The sequence below is a fragment of the Xiphophorus couchianus genome, chromosome 4, assembly GCF_001444195.1.
Source record: "Xiphophorus couchianus chromosome 4, X_couchianus-1.0, whole genome shotgun sequence".
Classification (NCBI taxonomy): domain Eukaryota; kingdom Metazoa; phylum Chordata; class Actinopteri; order Cyprinodontiformes; family Poeciliidae; genus Xiphophorus; species Xiphophorus couchianus.
The window spans coordinates 2,379,459-2,400,329 of record NC_040231.1 but is presented as its reverse complement, the minus strand read 5'-3'; the positions used below and the strand labels follow the sequence as shown (position 1 = coordinate 2,400,329).

The following is a 20,871-nucleotide window of genomic DNA, read 5'->3' as shown; positions in this document are numbered from 1 at the left end:
TTACAATTAAACGTTAGTATGTGAACAACTCTAAATAAAAAACTGAATATTTATGGGGGGTGTCTTTACTTTTTCAAATAAAGTTAGATTCCAAAGTATTTTCATCTAATCAGCTGGACTTTAAAAAATATTTTAGATGAAGATGATGATGAGGTTCACACAGTGAGAGTTCATGTTGATATATATTTTCATTAAATTAAAATATTTCACTTTTTTAAAAACATAATTTAATGGCCTAAGGCACAAATTCATAAGTTGATTTTCTCTATCAAAACATCTAAATGATTTTTAAGCAAATATTTCTTTAATGTAAATATGTAAATACAAAACTAATTATAAATTTATTAAATTCTTATAAAATTCTCTATATATTTCTGAAATTATATATTTTACTACATTGAATATTTTTATTATAATTTATTATTTTGAAGATGCAAAAAAAGAACATTTTAATGTTATATACGTAATTAAAGTGACAATGAGCTGAGCTGAGGCCCCCTGGCCTTTGAGATCTTCTGGTCGCCCCTGCTCAGCTGAACCCGCATGTCAAACTCTTTTCCAGTTAAAACTCCGCGGTTCGGCCGCGGCTCCTGTTGGGGTCTCAGCCTCCAGGGAGGGCGGGCAGAGCTCTCCACAGCGCCGCCCTCCCTCTCCTCCAGCCCGGCTGCCTCTCCTCCGCGCTGCGCCGCTCCGGACCGGCTGCTTCCTCCTCCTTCCTCTAGATTTCTGTCAGATTCTTTGCTTTTTGTTGTTGCTGTGGGGGATTTTTCTTCTTTCGGTTCCTGAATGGAGTCGTCCCGACAGGATTCGGTGACTGACGCGGTAAGGAGTCGCTCGCAGCCCGGTGAAGCCGCCGCGGAGACCCCGCTCCCCGCAGCGGGCAGGACGCACAGCCGCTCCGACTCCTCCGGGTCCAGTCAAAGCAAAGGTAGGACCGAATGACCCGCCCAACCGCACATGAGCCAGGCAGCAGCTGCAGCTCCAAACCCGCTGAAGTGAAGCTTAGGAAATGATTAATTGTGTCCACATTAACGACCCCACGGGCCACGCAGACTCCTGCTGAGCTCCGACGGACGAGAACTTGTCCAATCCGCTGAAAGGCCATGAAGGTCGGCCACAGGGTTCCGGCTGGACCGTTAAGTTCTCCAAGTTATTGGACTTTAATTCAACCATCGCAGTGACGGTACCGACGCCTTAACCCGCTGTGCAGTTGATGATGATGAATTAGTTCAGTTTCTGACATAACAACATGTGGTTTCAGAGCTGTGATTCTTTTCATGCTGTTGCGTCGTTTAGCTTGGCTCAGTAAATAATCCTGGATCTAATCTTGGAGGGATGGATGGAGGGATTATTGGACTGATGGGTTAATCCAACATTAATCCAGTTGCTTGACTAATTATAATGGAGACAATGTGGAGTACCTGGGTGCCTCCCAGTTTAAAAACATGAGAAATTAAATCTGAACCTGGTTATAGGTGAGAGTGAGAGCATAAGAGTGTCTCTGTGTTGACCTTTGGACTGGTGACCTGGCCGGGGTCAACCTGCAAGGATAAGGATGGAGTGTTAAATAGATCTGAACCTGCTCTGATGTCATAATCAGCCTCTTAAAGAGACGGAGTCCCTATTTAATTCCCTCTGGTCTGTTTCTGCTGATGAATCCCATCATCTCTGTCAGACCCACATGGCATCCTGTGAGGTCACGACCCCTGCAGTCGCTGCTGCCGCTCGGCGTTGGTATGCCGCCGCTCACACGGAGCTTCATTGAGTTTCTCAGAGCAGAGCCGGTTACGTAACAGCAGCTGAAGTGGAAAAAAAACCTCCCAGTGAGTGTGTGAGCTGGGAGGAACTGGAGACGAGCGGATCGCCTTTCTCTCCCCGAGACTTTCAGCCAAAAACTGACGGCGAAGGCCGGAGGAAAGTAAATACAGAGGGGTAAATAAAACGTCCAGAGGGACGTCGGCGGTCAGACGGCGAGTTCGGTCCGATCAGCTCCCCGATGTTTACCTGGAAAGAAACAGAATCAGAAAACCACCACGGCGAATCAGGACAGAAATAATAATAAAAAGGAGTAAAATTCAACCAAAAATCTCTGAAAATTTCTAGAAATTTCTGAGTTTGAAAAGTTGAATATTTACTAGAAGAAAATGAGAAAATGTGAGATTAATCTCAGAAATTTTTTAGATGAAAATTTAAATAAGGTCACATTATGAGAAAAATCATAATATGACATTATTATCCAAATTCTACAACTTTATTGTCGATATACAACGACTTGCTTTATTCTCATATTATTTTGACTTTAATCTCATACGACTTTATTCTTGAAATTTAATTTTTTTCCGTATGGCTTCAATATTCCGTTGTATTTCAGGATTGTTTCCATGAAGGAAATTTATTTTTGTAATTTCCAATTTGCGCAGTTGTGCATTTGTGTTGTTTTCTAACCTCCTGGATGAGTTGCTGAAACTCTCGAAGTAATTTTGGATTTTCCTAAAAAGTTTCAATGTTTGATAATTTGTGTATTAATGTTTCCACTGTAGTTCTCTGGAGGCCCAAAGTCTTAAAATGGCTTCCAACCCTTTCCACAAAGCAGAGACTTTGTTTCCTCTTCTCGAATTTCTTTAGATGAGGACAAGACGCGCTTCCTTTAGAGACCTGTTCGCCTACTTCATGTTGTCAGACAGGTTCTATTTAAAAGATTTCTTAACTCAGTAAGTCTGGTGGTGATCAGGCCTGCATTGTTTTGTGAAATTGAGCAAAATTGTGGTTTATTACATCTAACAGGACGGTGTGTGTAACATTTCCATACACAGTCAGGTTAGTTTGGATGAAACTCTGTATTTACTCAGATTAATTACATTTGATCTAAAACATTGAAATGTGACAGAAAAGAAAAACAGAAAAAGAAGAAGAAATACCTCATTATTTACAAGATCTGGCAGAGTTTACGTCTCGTTTATAGAATCAGTTGAAATGAGGGTTTGTGGATTCACTGCTAGAAAATCCAGTTGTTTTTGCTCTCCAGTAAATAAAGTAAAGGTCAAGCGTTTTAACTGGTTTCCATGAACCCACCCTTTAGTCGTTAAGACCTGGTTTAATTGGAGTGCTGGTGATGCAGACGAAAGCGATTTGGACTGAAACTTTCCACTGATCCATCCGTTATGTAACAAACTGCGTCGACTTCCTGCTGAGAAAAACGCTTCTCCTTTGAACTGACAGTAGACAAACCAGCTTGTCTGCAGTTTGTTACTGGAAGGGGGAAACTTGGAACTGGGAAGTCAAAGCCTAATGACTGAGCAGCCATGAAAACCCACATGGCACCAGAACGAGTCAGAACATCCGAGCCGGTTCCTGCAGACGGATGGTTTTACTGCCTGACCAGGCCGCCCTGCAGCCACTTCGGCTAACCCAATCTGAGCGATGATGAGAGCGCAGCTCAGGTTAACGCTCGGGGGTTTGCTACTCTGATTTGGACACGACTGTTTTCACATTTGAAGTGGCAGCTGAGACTTTGGAAAAAACTGCTTTAAAAAGTCATTTATTCCTTCGGATGTAACTTGTTAAACAGGACAAATTATTCTAAATCCACTGTTTGAGCTTCTACATACATTGTGTACTTTGAGTCTCCAGAAATGCAGAAACATTTAGCCTCTCTTGATGCTGCATAGATATATTATGTTTCACATTTTTCAATCTATTCAGTTTTTTCTATTCCCTATTTATGTTTTTTAACTATTATGTCACAGCATTTGCTGCTAAACAAGGTCACAGACCTGCGCTAAAAATTTAGCAAATCCTCACAATTCATTACAGAATTGTTTAGCTAGCAGCAGCTAGCAGTGTGCTTTCTGCTAATGTTAGCGCTGTGCGCTAGCTTTGATCTCCTTCAGGACATAACCGTACTCGTGTTTTGAATCATATTATTAAACAGTTTTACATTGTTTTGCCATTTGCTTTCCTTGGGGAACACATCCTGGTCTAAATGCTTTCAGTGACGCTGTTGCTGCTAGCATTAGCTAACTTGCTAATTGACTTGTACAGAAAAAACTGATCTAGAAAATCATTTATTCCTTCAAATATAACTTATTAAACAGGATAAATGGTTTTAAATTTACTTTTCTAAGCTTTTAAATGCACTTTGTTAGGCTACACAGGACCTGAATGCTTTCAGTGGCGTTCTTGGCGCTAGCATTAGCTAACTCGCTAACTATGTAGAGGCCTTGTTTGCAAGTTGTGTTAATTCATATTGTGGCAACATTTTTCTGGCTCTTGTCTGTAAGCCTGGATAAACAAGTCTTCAGTTGTTGACATCTTTTAATCAACTTGGAAATAAAAAGTTTCTAATCGTAGCTCTGCTATCAAACTACAAAAAATATTGTAGGTGGATAAATGATAAAAATAATCTATGTATGTGTTTAATTTCAAAAGAAATTGTAAAAATTGAGAAACTAATTATCATGACTGCAAATTTTCACATAGAAAAATAAAAAGGAGTAAATTTCTGACAAAAAAATCATAGAAATTATCTAAAAAAACTTATATTTCTGACATTTTTCAGCTTCTTCTCTCAATTTCAGATTAATCTACAAAATTTTTGAGTTTTTCTTTTTCAAACTCAGATATTTCCATGTTTTTTTTTCTATAAAATTGATGATCTTTATCTCAAAATTTACGAGTTTTGCTAGAGAATGTCAACTTTTCAAGAAATTTTTTTGTTTTCTTTTATTTATTTATTTTTTTGCTCAAATTTACTCATTTTTCCTATTTAAAATGGTCCTAATGCGCCACTGTAAATTCTACCTCCAGTTCAATCAAATTTGAATTCCTCCTAAACTCTTCTTTGTCCTGCAGGAAAAGAGAAAAACCTCCTTTTCCACCCTCCTTCTCTCAGTTCATGTTATTTTCTCTGTGATTTCAGGGATTTTCATCCTTTATTTCCTGTTTTTTCGTCTTCTCTGAGTCGTCTCAGCCCCTCCAGGGTTCTCTGTCTCGCCCACGTTGCTCTCGCCGTCACGTTGCTTCAACCTTCATCTCCAGGTTGCCTTCAGTGTTCGGCATCTTTTCGCGTCTCGTGTTGTTTTTCTTCGTAATGAATCCGAGTCTGAAGGTTTGTGGGTTTAATTCAAGACAATGCTTCCAGAGTTGCTGCATAAATTAATGTTTCGTCCTTCTGTTCAAACAAATTCACCTCCTTTTTGTTAATTTTCTGTTTTTTTTTTAATGATCTGAATATATTTTTACCCCAAAAGCGTCTAATTTTCACCGATATCTTGAGGCTGCGCATCATTCTGATATATAATCACAACCAGAGGATTATGAAACAAAGCATCTCTGCAGGGCTGCAACTAATGATTGTTTTAGTGATCAGTTATTTCATTCTGCAGGTTTTTATTTAAACATTTAAGCCTTTTAATACAATATTAGAAATACACTAAAAATGCAACTAAACAAATAATTAAATCCATTTTTTAATCAGAAAATTAACATTTTATTGCCTGGAATGTAATCACAGCTCTCATTTAGTGAATGTTTGAATTTTAGCATTATCAATTAATAATTGGATATAAAAAGTTACTTATTGGCAGATTTTTTTGTTGTAGAATATTAATAGGTTGAAGCTAAAACTGCTAAAATATATTCATAGACAAAAAAAGCATTTTTTATCTTAAATGAAAAATGTTTGTATATTTTGTCTCTGAGTTAGTTGTTCTTTCTGCCTTTTTTGAGTCACTTAATGATTAATCAGTTACTAAACTAGTTGACAGCTTTTCTGTAATCCGATTAATCACAAATCATTTGATTAACTGTGATTAATCCGATTAATGATTAATCACAAATCATTTGATTAACTGTGATTAATCCGATTAATGATTAATCACAAATCATTTGATTAACTGTGATTAATCTGTTTAATCATACATCTTCATGGGCTTCTTCTGCTCTGGCTGTAAATCAACATGTTTTCTAGGGAAGAACAAAGGGTCAAAGGTCACATACTGAAAACATGCTGCAACATGACGACCTTGGTGCACCTGTCGCTCCTTCCACAAGTTTCCGTCTGGCTGACCTCAGATCAGCTTTCTGAGTGGTTTCAGATGACATGATGAAGACATTTATGTATCTGTGTAAAAATGTGGCAAGCCCGGTCCGTTGCCTAGCAACCCACCCTGAGCTCCACCATGTTTGGTCGGCTGGTTTTACCGCTGAATGCGCTGCACAATGGCCGCTGGAAAAGACAAAGTGTTTTGTTTTTGATTTACCATCCAGAAACCACTTTATGCAATCTTGCTGGTTGTGCAGGAGGCTGCACTTGTGCTTTTCAAAGATGCACAGTTGAATAACTGCATATCTGTTTGCATCCATTTTCACGTGCGAGTGTTGAGTTTGGGGGCGTCGCCAGCAGCAGCTTATTTGGATCTAAAGTGACAAGAACTCGTTCTGATGGAGAAAATAATGCTGCTTCAGGGATTTTCCACTCAAACTAATTTAGTAGTTTTTCAAAACCATAAATCTTAAAACTTTTACCTTGAAACAGTGAAGCTCTGGGTTTCCCGCTGAAACTCTCGACATGCTGTTGTCATGAAATGCTAATGATGGATTTTTAGCAGAGAAACGCGTCAGATAAGACGAGCTTTGTTATGTATGACGATCTCTGCGGCTGTAGATGTCACTAAATATTATTTACAGTGTCAGAAACGCAGAGCTGCGTCAAAACAATAACAGAGTTCTGCTGTTATCATTTCAGATGATCAGATCTGCATAATTGCTTTAATGATTTTCATGAAAAAGGTGAATTATATGAACAGAAATGTCATATTTTCACCTTATTAACAAAACCTGATTCTGGGAGTAAAGGAAGAAATAACACAGATGTCAAGATGCATGTCAGTAAATAATCACATCATTACAAAGTTTATTTATTTAGTTCAGAATTGAAGCTCATAAAGACTAAATGAAAAACACTGATATATTTTTAATTCATTTCTGTAAATTTGATGATTCTGGCTTACAGATGATGACAAAATTCAGTTTGTCAGATAATGTGAAGGAAATAAAATTTATGTTTTATTACCAAAGGGTCATTGCTAATTAAGCTGATTGACAAAGTTCTGCATCCAGTCATCATTATAGAAAGTTGAGTGGAAGGATAAACCATGGTAGCAACAGGGATAACCGCAGCCTTCAGAGGAACCACGTTCTGATTTCCAGTAGTGGTACAGGTAGAAAGATGCTGCGCACCTGGAGCTAATTCTTCTCGTAGCGTTTCTGCTAACTGTTGCTAATGTTTAGCGCATTTAGTTTCCCTTAAATTAATTTTCCAGATGAATTCTGAAACACTCATTTACTTCTGTTTTTTAAAATATTTCTGTTGAATAAACTTCAACACCTGTGTTAAAGTTTTGGTTATAAACTGTTACAAAATATTCAGGTGGTCAGACGTTTTTATTCATGCTTTTATTTTGAAGTCAGTGAAGACTGTTCTGTTTCCTGTCCTCATGTTCAATCTCTTTTTTCCAGTAACTTGTTTCAACTTAAAGAACAAAATAAAACAAAGACAATAGAGGATCAGATAAAAATATTCATACAATGTCTGAGGGGCGTCATGGTTTAGCATTTTAGCATTAGCCTTCAGTAAATATCTTATTGCTGTAGCACTTTAGCACTAGCTTCTGCTAATTACTATGTTGCTGTAGCACTTTAGCATTAGCTTCCAATGAATACTGTCTTGGTGTACCACTTTAGCATTAGCTTAGCTTAGTGCAGTGTTTGTGGAGTGCTTTAGCATTAGCAGATCTATCGTTTCAGCTCTCAGTTCCCACCCCGTTACTCTCTGTGATCTAGAAACTCTTTGAATCTCGTTTAATAAATCTCAGATATTTTCTGTTGAACTTCCTGCTGTAGACCCGGTTCTGCGTTTCGGTTCCTTGACCCAGTTTGGTCCAACCTGCAGCTGCCAGACAGACAGACTCACATTTCACTCTGGAACATTTTGGTCTACAACCCCCAATCATCACCCTCCACCACCGTGCTTCACAGCCAGTCCCAGGTGTTTGGTTTGGCTTTATAGCATTATTAGCTGTTAGCTGTGACCATACAATGCATTACTTATGGAAATCAGCTAAATATTTAGCTTTCAGCAGGAAAATAAAAAGACGTCCCGCAGTTTCTCTTTGTGTCAGATTATTCTTGAAACCTCTGTTTCAAGAAGCTGAAGCTCTGAAACGCTGCTGCGATGATGCGGCATAAATGTTGCATTATTCTGACGTCTGAGATGCGTGAGGGCTCTGATGTTCAGCTGAAGCTTCGCCGCAGGATTAGAGCCACTTATTGCTGAACTAATCAGCCTCTTTTCTGCACTCTGAGGCATGTCAGCCGCCGCCTTTGATCTCTGCGTTTTTTTCCCACCTTCGTTGGAGGTGGAGTAGGCGTTTGGGCTTGATTTGCATACAAAGCTATTCTTGCTTTCTCTTTGTTCTCGCGCAGAGCGCAGAATGAGTAATTGTCTTCATCAGTCAGACGTGTTTATCTCTTTTTATTTGGTGCAGATTTGACGTTGCGGTGGTTTGAAAACTGCAGACGATGATATCTGCTGACTGACTGACGTGCTGTAGAGCGGCTGAACGTCTCCCAGTGACGCCAAGAGAAGAAAGGGAATAATAATCAAACACAAAAAAGTAAAACTTTCATAATCTGCTCAAAAAGGAGTGGGATCTTTTCACGTTTATGAAACAGATAAAAACTGTTTTGATTTGATTGTCAAAATAATATTTAGGCATAAAACTGTTATTTATGTGTCACTCTAATGTCTTGACAGCCACAAAAAAGTTATGGCGGGCCGAATTTGGCCCCCAGACCATAAGTTTGACACCTTAATTACAGAATGATGGAAAAAAATTAATAAAAATTAAATAAAATGTTAACATTTAAAATAATTCTCTATTATTGGTATGAATAAGATTATGATGATTAAACATTTTTAAAATAAATAATAAAAATACACAAGACTGATTAAGCATTTAAATATTTAGTAAAAATATTATTCAAATATTAATATTAAAAATTTAACAATGAATGGAATACAATGGAAAAAGAATCATGTCAAATTAAAGTAGTAAAGAAATGCAGAGAAAATTTGAAAAAATGAAGCGAATTATTTATACAGAAACATTATTGAGCAAAATCAGCATTTTTCTGTCTAATTTAACAAAATTTTAAAGTCATATCTTCCTTGCATCTCAGTCAGGAGCTCATGTGGAGAAACTCTGTCCACTAAAGCGAAGCGGCGCTAACATCCAGCTGCAGGAGTGACGTAACGCTGAACCCGGTGACCTCCGTCGTTTCATCTCCTCCTCGGCTGCAGCGACGTTCTGCCTGCAGCTCTTTAAGATGTTCAGCGGGCGCAGCTGGGATCAAAGCCGGTGTTTCCTGATGGACTTCCTGCTTCCTGCTGCTGGATCCGATCAGCCGTCATCACTCACCTGGACCCGGCTACCTGTCTGGTGTCTCTGCTGACGGTTCTGCTGCAAGATGAGACCAAGATATCCAAAAACAGATTCCTGTCACAGCTTCCACCTTCGTACATTAGAAATGTAAACGTTATAATCAGGCGTCTGCTGATCTTTACTCTCCAATTTGGCTTCACAATAATAAGAAAGATCACATCCATAAAAACCAATAAAATTAAAATTCTAATAAACATTTAACACTGGAACTGGGAGACATTTTAAATATCAAAAATAAATATAAACAACAAATAAAATTAATTATAAGTCTGTTAAGAAAACTATCCTTCAAACTGAAGACTTTGCTCATCCTGTTTTTGGTAGAAAGAGAAAAATGATAGGTAAACATTTCTCCCTGAGGATTGATAGACTTCAAATAGTTTCTAAACATTAATATAACCTTTTCCAGATTGATGTGTGTGTTAACACACACCTGAAGGCTCCAGATGAGAGTTTAAAGTGTCCGACGTCGTCCTGCATCAGAACCAGAGCGGTTTGCTGAATTTCTTGTCCATGACTTTTCTTTCACCTTGAGCCGGTTTTTCTGCGGAAAGTGGAGCGAAGAGTCTCCGGCCGTCTTCTGCTGGAACTGGGACGAAGTCCGAGTTCCCGGTGATTGATGAAGAAGTTTCCGCTAACTTTCCACAGCGGGTCGGTATTCTTAGACCGACCCGTCTCAGATAAACATCTTTGGGTTTTTAAAGCACGTTGTCTTTGCTCGTGATTTCTGAGGACGTTTTTTTTCTCCGTGACTTTGGACAAAGTCACACAGTGTGAGTGAAAGTCAGGTTTTCTCCAGGTTTATGTTCAACAAACAAGCCGTGGCGTTTAATAAGGAACGATTTTTAGATTTTATCCTCAGTTTTTATCAGACAATTTTTAACATTTTTACTTATTTGCATGTTTGATTTAATTGATAATTTAGTCGAAGCAAAACTGAATACTTTTGACAAACCTTTTGGTTTTTTATTTGTAAAAAATGTTTTGAATTATGAATAATTTACTTTCTACTTCACGAATGACCACTTTGTGTTGAGCTTTCATTAAATTCCAGTTAGATAAATTCATGTTTGGGGTTTTAAAGTGAGAAAATATGGAAAGGTTTAAGAGGTATAAATACATTTGTAGTTGCAGTAAGTCGGTTTTTAAGTTTACAGGATGAAAAAGAGATCGTACAAACTGTAAATAAATGTTTTTTAAACTATTGCATTAGAAAAGGTTGATGAAAACAGAAAAGTTTTAAATAACTTTTAAATTAAAAGTTTTCACGCTTGCTTGAGTTGATGTTTTGGGCTTTGCTTTAAAAGACAGACGGAAACATGTTTCTGTTTCTGTTCCTATCAGAAGAATCTCTCCGTTTTACTGAGATGTTTCATGCTAGTTAGCAACAGCTACTTCCTGTTTGTTACAGCTACTTCCTTCCTCTTTGTTTTCCTCTCTTATTTTGTTTCCTTCCTCCTTTCATTCTTCCTTCCTCTCTTTCTTTCACCAACATTTTCCTTGTTTCCTTCCAGTTTCTGTTTCCAGCTGCAGCCGTTCCTGTTTTGTTCCTCCATAGTTTTTTGGTCATTGTTTTTTATTTTATTTTTACAAACATGACCATAAATGTTCTTAAACGCCGGAGATGTTGTTGAGCTGAGTTTCTGTAATCGAGTTTCCTCCTCGTTGATTTTCTCCCTCTGCTCACCTCGCAGGACGAATCAAAATGTGGAAATTGAATTTTGCAGCTGTTAATATTTCTGTCCGTTCTGCCGAGCAGCAGAGCTGGAGGTGAACCAGTCAATGCGTTCCCATTTTATCAAACATACTGGTTAAACTGGATGAAACGGCAACATATGGGTCACAGCTGAAGTCAAAAATAATAATAAAACAAAGATTTGTTCAAAGAATTCCCATTAATGATCCAATTCCTGAAACACTGGAAAACTGAATGTCTGTAACGTCACGTTGCACCAATCTGATGGTAGATTAGTCACAAAATTATTAAAAACTGTAAATATTTCTGTTGTTGAACAAAAATATAGGGTAGGGGTTGAATATATGACAATATGTATAGAAAAATAGAGTGAATTTCTTTTAGAATTAAAAAAGAAAATAAAATTCTGCATTTTTGAAATATGGAATTTTTTTCTGAAAAAAAATTCTAAGATTAATCTCAAAATTTCTAAGTTCTACAAATTTGTGACTTTTAAATCTCATGAATTTCTCAGATTAATTAAGTTTTTTGTCTAATATTTTCTAAAATTATTTTCCAAACCCAGAAGTTTTTTTATTTTTTTATTTTTTTAGATTTATGTCAATTTTTTTCTAGAAAATGTTCATTTTTCCAAACTCCGAAATTTCCTTGTTTTCTAGGAAATTTCTGGGTTTTTGGTATAAATTTACTCCTTGTTTCTGTGTGCAGTTGCTGTTGCTCTTGTGTGTATTTATATTTAAGCGTTGAGTGTTTCTGCTGGTTTGGGTCGGATGGCCCATCAGAACCGGATCACTGTCATCCGGTTGCGTAAGAGCGAAGGTGTTGGGTTCTTCACCTCCTGACGGCGAGGTGGGCGGAGTGTGACCTTTCACCTCCGCAGTCTGCTGGGAGCAGATGGAGGAGGTGAGAAAAACGCCGCATTCAGACGAATATGTGACATTTCTGGGATTTAATGGCTTTACAAAATATGTATACATTTTTATTTAAGATACAAAAAACAACCTTCTCTGTCTGTAAATAAAACGCAAAACTCCTGAAGTTTAACTTTAGGGAAGTTTTAGCTTCACCTGGTTCACATTATTGCACATTTTTGACTGTTAATATTTGTTAATATGAACAATATTTGTTAATATTAATATTATATTAATATTATAATATTAACAAATATGAACAAATTCACAAAAGCAATGCTGTGGTTTTGCATTTTGGGCAACACAATTTTTATTTTATTATTTTGAAAAGGAAGTTGCTTATATATTTGAATTAAAAAGGCTTAAATGGTTACATAAAAAATCTGTAGAATGAGTCAAATTTGATCTGATTATGTTTTAATTGCACTTTAATGGCTTTAATGAGGAAAGTGTTTGTTTGGGTTTTTAAAGACCTTTGGATGCAGACAGGTTCTGTCCTCCTGAGCTGAATCGGATCGATCGGACCGCATGAAAGGATGGGATCCGCAGCTCGCCTTGCTCAGCCGGGATGAAGAGAAATATTTCGGCCTTTGAATTATGACAGATCAGATCCAAACGCAGCTCGGCCTCCCGAAGGAGCGCCGGCTGCCGAACTCTGATCTCAGGCTGATGAAACCCTGAAGTAACAGAAACACACACAGATCCACCTCGAACATAAACAAACACACACACACACCCCAACACACGCACACACACTATCAACCTGGAGACGACAGATGTTTAGCAGCTGCCAGACTGACCTAAAATATGCTTCTTAATCTCTACAGCTCAGAAGTCAAAAATGTGCAATAAAACCTTTAAGATTTTGAGATTAAAGAAATATTTCAGTAAATAACTTTTCTAATGAAAGTCTGAGCTTGAAATATTGAAAATTTGCTAAAAAAAAACCAAAACAAAAACTCACATTTTGAGATTAAACTAAAAAATTTTCTAGTGAAATTTTGGAAAAGTATTGGAGCTTCAAAAGTCGAATACTTACAAGAAAATGATTTGAAATTTTGATATGAAGCTCAGAAAATTTCTGAATTTGAGAAAATAAAAACTTGCAAAAAAACAAATAAAAAACTGAGATTGATCTCAGAAATTTTACACAAAAGCCTGGAAATTTTAGTTTGAAAATTTGAGAATTCGCTAGAAAAATATCTCATGAATTTTGAGATTAATCTTAGAAATTTTCTAGAAAAAACAAGAACATTTCTGAGTTTCAAAAGTCAAAACTTTTCTAGAAGGAGATTGATCTAGATGGAGCTATTTACTTTTAAAAATGTCCAAAAGTCAAATATTTTCAACCTTTAAAGCTCAGTAATTTCCCATTTTTTTCTTGAAAATTTCTGAGACTAATCTACAAATGTCTGAGTTTTTTGTTGGAAATTGACTCCTCTTTCCCTTTTTGACCCACAGACGTCCTAATAGTCCCTCTAACTTCTTAGAGCCTTTTTAAGAGCTGCGGTGAAAGAAAACAGATTGATTTTCTGCCACTGATTTAATACCAAACCCCACCAGAGGGGGCGCCACAGTTCCTACCCAAGCAATGCTTAATCAGAAGAAATCTGTCATCTTAGAATAACTTTCCTTTTAATACTCAGATCCTCACTAATTGATTTTTATGTCTCAGTTTAGTCAAAAAACATTTTAACACACTTTAAAATAAACTTGCTAATTATTTAACATTTTCTAAATGATCATCACAAATCCTGACCAATCAGATTGATCAGATTGATCAGAACTAGTGGCTGAAAGCCACCTTGTCCATCCATTTGGCTCGTGTTTGAGCCTCTGCAGAACCATCGCTCCCAGCAGAACGATGAAACGTTTTGTTGGGTTAATGAATGTCGGCGCTTTAATGTTGATAAAACCTGCAGCTTCATCCGACACTTAATTACTGCACTTTCTCTCTCTGACTCAAAAATCTGATGTGAAAATTGATTTAAAAACGCTCATCCTCCTCCTCGCTGTGGGACTTGTGTTCATTTTGTGTTTTTTTTAAGTTTCTGATATAATTTTTTACTCTTAAGTTTCCCCATGTAGGCGCCTCTTCCTGTTTTATTTTGGTAGTCTGGATTTGCTTGTGCAACATGCTTCTAATTACTTCTTGTTATGATTTTTCTAAGATTTTTTTTGTAAATTTTGATCTGTTCTCCTCTCAGTTAAGTCATTTCTGTAACTCTGAGCGCATTAGGACGACTGCGGAGTACATGTCTGTCAAAAAAGTCAGACGTTTTTAGATTAATCTCAGAAATCAAGAAAAAAACATGGACATTTCTAACTATTTCAAGCATTTCTTTGAAATGTTTTTGACTTTTTCAGGCCTCAGAAATGTCTTAATCAGTTTTTTATCTGTAATTTTTGACTTTTGGAGAAAATTTCCAAGTATTTTCTAGAACATTTCTGAGATTAATTAAAAAATGTCTGAGTTTTTCTGTGGAAATGTACTTGCATGTTTTTATTCTTCCATTTGGGTCTCAACAGCCTCTAAAAACAGCCCAAGTATTTAAAATAAACCGTTTTTGTTTTGTACTTTCTGTAAAATGAGTCGTTGCAAAAATCCACGGAATGTAACGTCACAAATCAGCAGGCAATGCGCCGTTACCTAGAAACCCAACAAAGCCCAGCCTGTTACCTAGCAACCCCAACGAAGCCCAGCCTGTTACCTAGCAACCCCAGCAGAGCTCCAGCACATTTTGTCAGCTGGTTTTGCTGCTGTATGCGCTGCACAATGACTGTTTTGTTATTGACTTACCATCCAGAAACCACTTGCTGCATTCTGGTTGGTTGTACAGGAGGTCCCACTTCTGCTTTTCGAGGATGTGCGGTTGTATAATTGCACATCTGTTTGCAGCCTTTCTAACATGTGAGTAAAAATCTCGCTATCTAAGAATGACCGTGTGTATGAAGATGCTTTGGATCGCCTGTAGACCGATCCTAACCTCTTCAAGGTCACCTTTAACAGAAACTTTTAGTTGCTGTGATTTTTGACCAACACTTTCCTCAAATTTAATGTTGCCAGGATATGATGCTTCAATAAAAAAAAATCAAGCAAGCTTCATTGTGGGTTCAGCCAGCGGTCTGAGGCCCAGTATTAGAACTGAAGGTGGTAGCAGTGGAAAGCGTGGGTCCGTTTATGGCGGCGCAGCTGCAGCCTCTGCATGGCGGCAGATGCATCAGGATGTTTCGGGTCTCCTCTGGGATCGGACCGCTCTTTGTCTCTCTGCCTGTTTTTAGCAGCGGAGCGTCTGGAGGAGCTGCTGTGATTTATTCAGCCGCTCAGAGGTGAGGGTCGGCCATGACGGCTGGATGAATGAGCGGCTGTCACACCTGCTGGAGGTTTATTTTAGGCTGCAGGCGGAACAAACGGCGGGTTTATTTACTGGCTGCTGACAGCTGAGCAGAACGGTGGCGCTCCGTCAGACTGGCAGCAGTCTGGATCAAAATCTGAAAGTTTGGGGGAAATCTGCTCCTTCAGACTGTTTTCCTGCATGTTGTTTCCTCTGATCGGCTTTTTCTGTTCACACAGGAAGAGACAAACTATTTTAAAATATATTTTCTCTTTATGATTTTAATTTATAGTTTATGTGCTAAATAAAAAGTACACCCAACAGGACGACTTGCACCAATATTAGAAGAACACACTTTTTTTAAAACTACATTTGAAACCAAATAAAAAAACACAAACATATTTTTTCTCACTTTCCAAAGTTACATCAGATGAAGATTTTCTTGTTTTAGCTTCACTAGAAATACCAAAATTATTAATATGTGCCTGATAACTTGGCAAGAACATATTTTAGACTTTTTTATATATAAAATGTGAAATGTGTGTTTTTATGACTTATTGCATGAACAAACTTATTCACGATTTTAATTTAATTTATTTAATTGAAACAACACGATTGCAAAATTGTGTTTTCTTGACTTTACTGGAATATCAACAAAGTTTTGTTCACATTTGTAACGGAAACACAGCTGATGGTACCAACCAGATGGAAGTGTCTGATTGGATGATTTCAGAGGAACGTGGACCAAACCGCCATTAGCTTCGTTCCCATTACAAATGTGCCTCCAACTTTCCAATAAAGTCAAAAAAACATAATTTCGCAACAGCAGTGTTTTTATTAAATAAGAAATTCAGTTAAAATCATACATAAATCAGTTTGTTCTAACAATTAGTTATTAAAAATATGCTACTCCATCATCCTCATACCACTTCCTGTCTTCTTCTTCTTTGTGGTTTCTGCCAGTAGTAACATCTGTTGGTGATCATGTGACTCATATGATGCAAAAAAAGTGTTTCCATTTCAGTTTTGTGAAATAAACCAATTTTAATATGGCAAAAAAACCAAGAGTAAAAGATTTTTTTAGCAAAAATCTAGGTTTCTCTAAGTTGCTGTGTTTTCATTAAGCAAATGTATTTTTGTAATTCCAAATTGCACAATTTAAAGGTTAACGGAAACACAACTCAAGGCACCAAACTGAACAATAAGGCAGAATAACAACATGATGAAAAGTATTTGTACTGCACCAGTAGATTGGCTGAGTCAAGAGAAAACGGAGCCAATAGTGACTAACTGCATTTCCATTCCATGTGCTCAAGACTTTGTCAATACTCTGAAAAAACACAATTTCGCAGTTATGGTGTTGAGATTAAACAATAAATTAAATAAAATTACACAAAAATAAATTTATTCACACAATAAGTCATTAAAAAACATGCTGCGTCACCATCCTCTTACTACTTCCTGTCGTCTTCTTTGTGGTTTCTGCCAGTAGTAACATCCTGTTGTGGATTCAGGATAAATTTTCCTTTGGAGGTTTGTGAAATAAACCAGTTTCGATTCACTAAAAAGACCCAGAACCAAATCGTTTAATCAAAATTGTTTTTAAATTGCTTCAATTGAGCAAACGGTTTCAAAATGTGAAACTGCATAATTTTAATGTCAATGGAAACAATAACTGAGTTAACCATGAATTTACAGAAGGTGTGAAGTCCGGTTTGTTTTGTTGTGAAACAGAAGTTTAAAAGAAAAGAATTAACATTTCAGCCAGAAGAACCAGCTTCCAGCTCCTGGTTGTTGTTTGCGGTTCGGTTTGGAGTCCAGGTTCTGGTTTTGTTCCTGCTGATTGATGATATTGTCGTTCCGGTTCGGTTATGGAGGACTGATCACCTTTTACCCGGTTTTCCTTGTTACCCAGTTGAACCAACATCACAGGTTACAGACGATGAAGTCAGGGAGAAGCTGTGTGTTAAATATTTCAGACTTTGTGCCTTAAATCTGGTTTTAATTAATTCCTTCAGATGTGATTCCTTCTCCTCCAGCTCCATCTGCGCTGTTTATTTCTGCCGCCTGGCGGCAACGATTCGGATAAATGGATTAACTTATCGTCCACCAGTTTAGAGCTCCTAAACGCAACCTGACGGCCCCCCTGAACATCGGGCAGACGGATGCCAGAGAGGCTCTCGTTAAATTCATTTCCCCCAGTTTGTTACTCTGAAGGGTTTTGACGGAAGCAGAAGAGCTGCGAGGCTGACGAGACGAGGACAGGAAAAAAAGAATCAAATCTGCAGCCGAATTAGGGAGCAGCAGCTGCAATTAGAGCCGCGTTTAAGCTCTGCGGTTTTTAAATAAAATTACGGATCAAATTATGTTTTATTTTCCTCAAGAGCAACATGGAGGGTAAATTTCCGTCTGTCAGCGGGTGGCTAATGTGGTTTTGTGTTTATTTGCTGGAGCTGAGAGGCTGATTAACGGTTCTAGACCCAAATAAAACTGTTCTTTATGAACACTCAAAGTTCATTTCTGATAGAAAGAGAACTTAAAACATCTAAAAGGCCCAAATGAGTCTAAAAGGGGTTGTGGGGGTGAGTTCTGAGTAGTCAGTATCTTTCCTGGAGCTTCCAATTTGGAGAATCAGGGAGAAATTCTGATGGAGTCAAGCTAGTAACTATGGAGACCCATTTTATAAAAATTAAATAAATACACCATTAAGTAGATCATAAAAAACCAAAAGAAATATATGAAAAAAAATATTAATGGAGAGCTTATTTTGTCAGTCACTTTATTCATTTATTTATTTCCGTTTTTACAAAATGTATAAAAGAAATGATCGTTTATTAAATAAGTCTAACATTGACATATTTATCATTGTCTCTCAGGTTGCTGGCCACTGAGCAGAGAAAATCCTGCTTCTTATTAGAATATAAGACCCTGAAATACAAAAAAGAAGAAGAAAAAACAGAGTTAAAAAAATAAAAGTCCAACTCCAGTCCAAAAAAATCTCATTCTGGTCCTACAAGCCTTGGTTTCGGTTTGGTTGAAATGAACTCTGGTTCAGTTTGAATGCATATGTGAAAGCCAAGAGGACCAGAGACCACAGGAAGTGGACTACAGCGCCGGGCATTCTGGGTAAATACAACCAAAACAAACAAGCTAGCCTAGCACAAGTGGGAGAAATGGCTCATGGTTTTTAGCCAAAAACAAAAGAGAAATTCTTCAACCGCTAAAGTCTGAAGCCACTCATGATTGTTCCTAGTCGATGAAGAAGGAAGTTGTGCTCAGTGTCTTTTGTGTCGTTTCCTTCAGTTGTTCTTGGTGCAGCGCCCCCACAGGCGAGGAGGGGAACGGGCTGCTTAGAGGTTTTGGTTTGTTTGACTCAGAGCAGAGAGAACGAGAACCGCAGCAGCTGGAGATGCAACATGTTGAAGTTTTAATCCCAAATCAAACCAAATCTACCAGACTATCAGATGTAAAAACACGTTCAGGAATCGACCTTCCTGAACGTAAATCCTGCAGAAACCAGAAAAGACATCAGCGATGCAGCAGCTTGAACCCCCAGCCTCCTTCTGCTCCCAGCAGATGTCAGCGTTACATAATCTGTCCCTGATGCAACTCGCTCACACCAGCAGCAGGTGCTCTGCCAGGACAAGAAACAGCCAAACTGTCTCTGGGACGAACGGATCCACAACACCTGGAAACATCAGGTGGTCAGAGAGCAACGTTTCCCACGCTGCGGCCGATTTGCCACGCGACGGACAGAAAATCCAGCGTGATATCAGTGAGAATCCCCCTCTGCCTGAGATGGATTAGATGATAGCCGCCTGAGAGCGTGACTCTCTGCAGGCAGATACGTGCATGACCGAATGTCACTTTCAGTTTGCTGAGTCAGACAGCCGTCTAATCGCGCCGGCGGGGCTTATGCTGCATCCGCCTGCCAAATTAGTTCGATTACATGCAAAGAAAGATGTGAAAAAAACACCAGCTGAGCAGAAAAACACAAACAGTGACGGGTTCATGGAAATGTTCAGGGGGAAACAGAACAGATACAACTCACAGTTCTGTCAGAGATGTTTACCCCTGAGGCCTCCAGACTCTAAGCCTCGCTTTGTTCCTGTAGTTTTACCTCCATAAACACCAGATTTTATTTTAGAACCTAATTTGTTCTGGTTTTGACCTCCGTTTACTTCCTGTTGCCGTCATCTGAGGCTCTGATCTTCATTTCAGCTGCATGGTTCCTCTGCAGATGAACATATTAGGACCATTGTACAAGGAAAAAGGAGTAAACTTCTGAAGACTCAGAAATTTGGAGACTTGAAAGTCTAAAGTTTGCTAGACAAAACTCAGAAAGTTTTAGATTCATCTCAGAAATTTTCCAGAAAAAACGATTAAATTTTTGAGCTTGGAAAGTAAAAGAAATTGATAGAAAAAACTCTAGAAATTTTGTGATTAATCCCAGAGATTTCTGAGTTTCAAAAGTTGTAAATACTTTTACTTTTAGAAAAATTGCAAATTTTCAAGTTTTCATACTTCATTTTCTTGTTTGTCTAGAAAATGTCTGAGATTATTCTCAAAATGTCAGGGCCTCTGTCTCTTTAAGAAACTCCTGGTCTTTCTGAAGCTTCGCCTTCAGGAAGTCATCCAACATGGCTGCTGATTAACCCTTTAACAACCTTATTGCCATGTTGCTCTGAGACGTAGCTCCTACAATGAGCTGAGCAGTTCCACCGGGTGTTTGCTAACCGCTGCTGGCTAGTCTGAAGGAGCAGAGTGGGGGAGGAGCTGCGCCTCAAAGGCGGGACGAGGTCCACTCCGCTGTTTTGCACAGCTGAATGGTTGCCATGGAGATTAAAGGATTTATGAAATAATGAAAAATCAAATCAACACTCTAGTTTGTTCTTGATGAGTAAATAACATCATAGCATCAAATAAAGATATGAAAAGTAGATTTTACATATTATTACCCCTTTATATTTTAACACTCTAAAATAGTAAAACAACCTGGATCAAGGAGGTCGTCTCCATTTGGCTCCTTCACTGTAATAAAAATAGACTCTAGTGGTTTTAGGGCATCATGTCGTTTGAAGAAATCAGTTTATTTGGTTGCTTATCAAGAAGATGTTTGGTATAAAAGTTAATTATTGCCTATAAACAAACACCAGACAGAAGAAACCGACACATCCAGCTGTGGTGTGATGAATTCAGATGAAAGTGGGGCTGAGCGCCTTGCAGCAGCGGCTGTCGGCGCTCGGCCTGGTTGGCGGTGCTTCCCCGGCTTCAGTTACTGCAGCAGAGAGTCGGTTGTGTTTGGCTGCTGGTGATAAGCTGCGGCTCTTTCATCTGAGGTGGCAGCGAACGTTACTGCGGTCAGACAGGAAGCTAACAGCAGCTCCCCGAGTGTTTCTCACTGCATTGTTCTGTCTGCATTTAGA

At 38.2% G+C, this 20,871-nt stretch overlaps 1 protein-coding gene across 1 annotated transcript in view; it reads left to right on the top strand.

The window, feature by feature from the left end:
* The first annotated feature begins 506 nt into the window (after nucleotides 1–506).
* LOC114143417 (nuclear receptor ROR-alpha A-like) overlaps nucleotides 507–20,871 on the top strand; it is a 53,783-nt gene continuing 33,418 nt past the window's right edge. Inside the window, exon 1 of the mRNA XM_028015439.1 lies at nucleotides 507–928. Coding sequence (XP_027871240.1) covers nucleotides 787–928 — 142 coding nt within the window. The 5' untranslated portion in view covers nucleotides 507–786. The remainder of the gene's footprint in view (nucleotides 929–20,871) is intronic.